The sequence below is a fragment of the Polypterus senegalus genome, chromosome 8 (genome assembly GCF_016835505.1).
Source record: "Polypterus senegalus isolate Bchr_013 chromosome 8, ASM1683550v1, whole genome shotgun sequence".
NCBI lineage: Eukaryota > Metazoa > Chordata > Cladistia > Polypteriformes > Polypteridae > Polypterus > Polypterus senegalus.
This window is the reverse complement of record NC_053161.1, coordinates 165,488,322-165,495,485: the sequence shown is the minus strand read 5'-3', so window position 1 is coordinate 165,495,485 and position 7,164 is coordinate 165,488,322. Positions and strand designations below refer to the sequence as shown.

Here is a 7,164-nt window from a genome sequence, read left to right as displayed (position 1 = left end):
TACAAGGCTTTAAACACTCTTGCCCCTACCTACTGTACATCTCATAATATCAGTTTCCAATACCCAATCTTAAATCTGCATATTTAGTTCTGCCAATTATTCCAAAATCAAAGCGTACAAGAACTGGTAAGGCAGCTTTCTGTTCTCTTGCACCTAAAATTTAGAATAATTTACCAATGGAAATATGGCAGGCTAAATCTGTGGAACATTTCAAAAAACTTATAAAACACATTTTTAAAATCTGGCTTTCCTGTAATGATATCATAATATAGTGATCTGATTAGAAGTTTACTTCTTTGATATGTTAATAAGTTCCCAGCCATAATCCATTTCTTTTATACGTTTCTTGTCTGCCATACTGTGTGGTGGTGTCTTGTGCCACCCACACCTGCGCAGAGCACTCTGTTCTGCAGTCACCTGGGGTATTGGAGGACATGAGGAGGCGTTGGACACGTTTATTGAGGACAGCAATGACTGTGCCCAGTGGAGGGTGGGCCACCAGCTGGCCGAGGTCATTCTGACTTTCATGAGGCACAAACTGACTACCATCAGACCTAACAATCTTCTGACTGTAGCCTTCCAGAGGTTTATTTTTCTCCTATGGCCATCTTAGTTGTTTTTTATTTTCCTCTCCTCCATGTCAGTTGGTCAAACATTCACATTTAGGAATCAAGAACTTCAATTCCATCTTAAATCATCTGAAACCGCAATGGACTGTTTTATTTGTTTTTGTATCATTTCATTAACTTTAATAACATTAAACTAATTCTGCTAAATGAGCTTCCTAGGTAAAACGTAGATTATATATATATATATATATATATATATATATATATATATATATATATATATATATATACATATACACATATACAGAGAGAGAGAGGTCCATAAATATTTGGACAGAAAACTTTTCTCTAATTTTGGTTCTGTACATTACCACAATGAATTTTAAATGGAACAACTCAGATGCAGTTGAAGTGCAGACTTTCAGGTTTAATTCAGTGGGTTGAACAAAAAGATTGCATAAAAATGTGAGGCAACTAAAGCATTTTTTAACACAATTCCTTCATTTGAAAACATGCCAATGCGATCGCCGTTATCAGGACTTCTAGCAGAACTGGTAATGCAGCGATTTGAAAACGTGGCTCTATCTCAGTTTACACCCAAAATTTGGATACGCTATGTGGACGACACATTCGTCATAATAAAAAAAATGATCAGCTGAAGGAATTCTACAATAGCACACAAACCCCACGAACAATCTGAGCACAGTCCTCTTTAATGCTAAAAACAAGAAATCGACAGCAGAAACACGAAACGTAGCGTACAGCATTCCATGCAGTTTGTGCTCAGCGGTATACATTGGACAAACTTCAAAAAGAATCACAACACGTATACAGGAACACCGCAACACCGTCAGAAGAAAGGACTCACTATCATTGATCTAAACGCATACTAAATCAACAGGACATTCATATAATTGGGACGATGTACAAGTAAAATTTAAAACCAATAATAAAAGGGCCAGAGAGCTGGCTGAATCCTGGTTATCAAATGAGAATGTCATCAACAGACACTTGGACATAAATCCAGCATATGCAAACTTAAGAAGAACTTATTAATAATAAACAAGACTTTACACCCAATAACCCCACCCCCCTGACCACACGGATCTAACCACCCCTCCGGTAAGTTATTGCTATATATTGCCTTTGACTCTTGTAAGTCTAAGCATTATCCTCTGATGAAGACCCCTGGTAGGGGTTGAAAGCTCAGGAATAAAAACTACTTTATGATATGTGATTCATTTTCTCCCTTTGTGGATATCCAGCTGCAAATATGCAGACCGTATCACAGACCTTCTCTTCCATATATATATATATATATATATATATATATATATATATATATATATATATATATATACACACATACATACATACATACACACACACAGTGGAACCTCGGTTTGTGAGCATAATTCGTTCTGGAAACGTGCTCGCAATCCAAAGCACTCGTATATCAAAGCGAATTTCCCAATCAGAAATAATGGAAACTCAGATGATTCGTTCCACAACCCAAAACTATTCATATAAAAATGATTAATACAAAATATAAAGTAAAAATATATAAAACAAATTAACCTGCACTTTACCTTTAAAAACAATCATGGCTGGTGTGAGTGTGTTTCTAAACTCATGTGGGATTACACCCAACGGGACGAAACGCGGAAGAGTGTCCCAAAGCAATCGCAGTCTCCCAGTGCTGTAGCAGTTCGCCATATAAGCGCATCCAAAAAGATCGCAGACATGCTGTAAGCCTGCCGCCAATGGGTCATACAAGGAACATTATAAAGATCCCACTACAATAAATAACAGCGCTGTTGCTGTTTCAAGCTGAATAAAGCTGGTGTTGTTAAAGTACTGAGACTCAATATCGTGTTTTGGGGCGCAAGATGGTGACTCGCACTTCACCGCGGACACACACACACACACACAGTCACAATGCTCTAGTAAACAGTATACGCTCGTACGGATGTTGACTATATAAGTGAGGCACACAGACTCAGACGGAGAATAGGAGATGATTGCCCTCAGGAGAAGAGACAGAGATAGAGAGAGACACATGCAAGAGAGATAAGGAGAGAGACGCGCTGCGCGTGAGCGAGAGAGATAAGGAGAGACGGAGAGAGAACCACCATCAGCTTAGTTGTGATCACATGACGCTCAGCAGACAAAGTGTATCCATACTACTCGCACTGCAAGACATCGCTCGTTTATCAAGTCAAAATGTATTAAAAGTTTTGCTCGTCTTGCAAAACACTCGTAAACCAAGTGTGTGTGTGTATATATATATATAACACCTTGTTGTTCTTTTGTCAACCTCAATGTATAATTGTATAATTTAAATCAGAAAACCTTTTTCAGATGAGTGAAGGTTTTTTTTTGCTTTATCGTGGTTAAACTTTGCTTAATACTACCGGTTTGATTTTGTATTTAGTATACTTCTATTTATTACAAATTATCATAGAATTAATTAATGATAATAACCTAAGTAAATGTGGAATATCTTTGTTTTTGATGATTAATCTGTGGAAACCACTTTCAGTTACATGTGAATGTATGATACAGTGCTATATAAATGAAGTTATTATTATAATGTCGATTATGTCAACCACTACCAAGAGGTCAGGTGGTTTATTGATCTCCCCAATTCTTCTCTACCCTTTATCGTCAGACCACCGCCTTTGGCACTGGTCTGGGTGCTTTGCTGTGCCCGGTTATTGAAGTAGTTGAACACCTGGTGCTGCACCTCTGCTGGACTAGGAGGCGAGGTTGCCATCAACGGAGCAGGAGGCCCTTCACATAAAATGGGTGATTTCTTAGCTCAGCTAGTACATCTTAGGAAGGAGTTTACCTTACTGACTGACCACGAACCTCTGTAGTATTTGTGTACCCAACAGGATTCCAACCCTTGGATCACCAGCTGGTTTCTAGGCCTTCAGCTCTATACATTGTTCACACTTGTGTCACCAGTTCACCTTCTGGGTTCATCCAAGGTCAGCGATACCACCCCAGGGTGAGTGAGAGCACCATCACTAATGGCATCATCTTTTTTCTCACCTGCAGTGCACAGAAAACACCCAATGAGGATACAGAAGCCTGAGAGAGAGAGACAGACAGACACACACACACACTGCTCCAACTAGGCCTGAACTTCATAAAAGATGGAGGTCCCAGTCAAGACCTGCTCTACTGAGCTGTGAATTCCTGGAGCTGAGAAAACTGACAATATTTCTGCAATTTTTGCTTTGTTTTCAAAGTTTTCTTTGGAAATTATGATTAATAGGAGTGACTAACCTGAGATCACAACATTTGATTGGAGTACACTTGGGTCCTTTCACCCACACACATTGGTGTAGTCAGCAAGATTTACTGAAAAATGAGTGAACCGATTGACCTTACAGAAAAGTACAGCAGCTGAACCAACTGCAGGCACAGGTAGCAACCAGCAGGCTAAACTCAATGAAACTGAGGAGCAGCACAATGGCACAGACGTGTAAGAGGCCAAGGGCCGACCTAACTGCTCGCTGCAGTGTGCCCTGGGATGGCATAGACACATACCTTTTGATCCTTCAGAGCAGCACCACTTGCCAGAATGGCACTGGGTACACCTCACTGAGCAATTTCTATCAGGGGAGGCCCTGCGGCTGTACTATAATATGGAAAAACAAGCTGCTGTGGATTAGCTCACAACACGATAATAATACAGTAACGGTTACTTAATTTCACGCATATTTCTCAACCGAATAATTCTAAAAAAAGAAGAGATGTTGTTAATGAAACAATAACTTCTGTTCTAAAAATTGATGAGATTTCTGAGGCCTACCACTGCCAGTGTGAATGCTTCGTGTAAACTTTAATAAAGATGAGAGAATGAAATTCTTAGGGTGGAGATCTGATGAGTTTTGAAAGGACAATATGAATAGTCACTTAACTCTTTCACTTGATTAGTGGGGCAGGATAAGGAATAAAATAATAAAAAAAAAAAAAACAATTAATGCAGTTTATCTATCTTGCCTTAGGAAGAACATCATTTCCAAATAACATTTCTTAAATAAATAAAATAAAAAAAAAAAAGAGTGGCACAATTAACAATACATGCATTATTTCAAAATTACCTTGCAAATTGTTCCAGCATATACTAGTTAACATTTACAATTCAGTAAAGATGAAGCCAAGTTATTCTTATAAAATGTATGCACCATCTGTATTTTATGCAGGGGATAGGTGAAATCTCAATGAACAATTCAGTGAAAGGTTGAATTTTAAATGTTTAATGCTGCACATTGACATCATGCTGAATGTCGCCCATCTTGTCTTGACGTTTTCATATTTTTTAGTGTTCTTACTGTTCTCAGTGGTCCAAACGTGTCTTTTACGTTACTATAGACTGAGATTTATCGAAGCCCTTTAGAATGGTGTGATGAGATGGTATTATAATCTTCATCCCCAAGGCACATTTAACTGTAAGCAGAATTTTCCTTGCACCTCTGCTACAGATTTTGACTCAATGTATTACTAAATGGCGAGCACACGATGATCTATGGACCATGTCCCCGAAACTGACTTTAGTATACAACACTTGTACCGTGATCCTATTTACTCGCATTTTGCTGAAAATTGTCACATTCTTGTACCACATCAGTTCATTTCTTTTTAACATTCCAAACTGTGAAATGAAGGGAACACAGCACAAATCTCACTAGTCATTCTGTCCTCTCTCCTCCTTTCTTAAATGTATCTTTGCTGGCCAGTCATCTCAGTTTGTTTGTTTCAACGGTTGTGACAGGGATGGCGGCATCATGGGGAAGATATTTTTTTTTTTTTGTTTATTATATTGCCATACAAATGAAAGCTTTTTGAGTTAACATTGTAATTTTTTTTTTTGCAGACTAAAAGAATCGTATATGTACCCAGCGACACAGCAAAAATGCGTCAATGACCCAATGTTTAACAAGCACTGCGGTAAAGAGTTTATACCTGGCAGAGATGCAGGTTATGAGGTGATGTGTTTTGGGTTCTTTCCTTTGATCTCATTTGAATAGTCAGAGAGTTGTTCCTGTAGTGAGCCACTTTGGCGTCATCTGTAGGTGCTGCATCGATTGTAACTCATTTATACACTCGGTCACATCCAGATGCAGTGCTATACTTTAAGACAGAAGTTTGGGGATGGCATTTGGACCAGTGCTCTTTCAGTCATAGGCGGAACTAAGCATGGATTCTCAGGCCAGTGCATTTCCTTTTGCGTGTTTCAAGATCTTACCACTAGAAAACTGTTTTGTAGGTTTTGGAGATTATGACAGTGACAAAAATTTGCCACAGTTCGAAAAGCAATATGAAGTTGACTGTGGCACCGAAGACTTCTTCTGTGAGAGAATCGTGTTGCCACATTTCTAACAGCAACGTGGTTTCCCTTTAGAGTCAATTCTTTGTGGCTCTGAAGACAACTCCTGTGAGAAAATCATTTGCCACATTCCAAAGAGATAGGATTCTATCCTGTTTGAATTCTTTTATGGTTCAGAAGATGATCCCCGTTATGGAATTTGTTGCCACACAGTTTTTTGTGGGTAAGAAGACTACTCCTGTCACAGAATTTTTTACCACATGCTTTACAGCAATATGACTTCTCTCTGGTGTGAATTATTTGGTGGCTAAGAAGTCTACTCCGTTCGAAAAACCGCTTGCCACACTCAGAACAGCAATATGGCTTCTTTCCTGTGTGGATTATTTTGTGCCTTTTAAGGGTACTATTTTGTGAAAACTGCTTGCCACATTCTAAACAGCAATATGGTTTCTCTCCGGTGTGAATTCTTTGGTGGGTTACAAGATGACTCATGCAAGTGAACTGTTTGCCACACACTGTACAGCAATATGGCTTCTCTCCTGTGTGAATTCTTTTGTGGTGCAGAAGATGATCCTTGTCATGAAATTTGTTGCCACACAGTTTTTTGTGTGTATGAAGACTACGCCTGTCACAGAATTTTTTACCACATGCTTTACAGCAATATGACTTCTCTCTGGTGTGAATTATTTGATGGCGATGAAATCTACTCCTTTCTATAAAACGCTTGCCACACTCAGAACAGCAATATGGCTTCATTCCTGTGTGGATTATTTTGTGTCTTGTAAGGGTACTATTTTGTGAAAACTGCTTGCCACACTCCAAACAGCAATATGGCTTCTCTCCAGTGTGGATTCTTTTATGGTTCAAATGATGATTGCGGTTATGGAATTTGTTGCCACACCGTTTTTTGTGGGCAAGAAGACGACTCCTATGACAGAATTGTTTACCACACTCTTTACAGCAATATGACTTCTCTCTGGTGTGAATTATTTGGTGGCTAAGAAGTCTACTCCTTTCAAAAAACCGCTTGCCACACTCAGAACAGCAGTATGGCTTCTCTCCTGTGTGGATTATTTTGTGCCTTGTAAGGGTACTGTTTTGTGAAAACTGCTTGCCACACTCCAAACAGCAATATGGTTTCTCTCTGGTGTGAATTCTTTGGTGGGTCTGAAGACGGCTTGATCCTGAAAACTTTTTGCCACATACCGAACAGCACAACAGCTTCTCTCCAGTGTGGATTCTTTTGTGCATCTG

At 39.1% G+C, this 7,164-nt stretch overlaps 1 protein-coding gene across 1 annotated transcript in view; it reads right to left on the bottom strand.

The window, feature by feature from the left end:
* The window catches only part of LOC120534681 (zinc finger protein 91-like), a 35,907-nt gene that overhangs the window by 8,574 nt on the left and 20,169 nt on the right, over positions 1 to 7,164 (bottom strand). The window contains exons 4-6 of the mRNA XM_039762272.1: positions 6,168 to 7,161; positions 3,545 to 3,626; positions 1,254 to 1,287 (exon numbers count right to left, since the gene is read on the bottom strand). Of these exons, the coding sequence (XP_039618206.1) occupies positions 1,254 to 1,287; positions 3,545 to 3,626; positions 6,168 to 7,161 (1,110 nt within the window). The remainder of the gene's footprint in view (positions 1 to 1,253; positions 1,288 to 3,544; positions 3,627 to 6,167; positions 7,162 to 7,164) is intronic.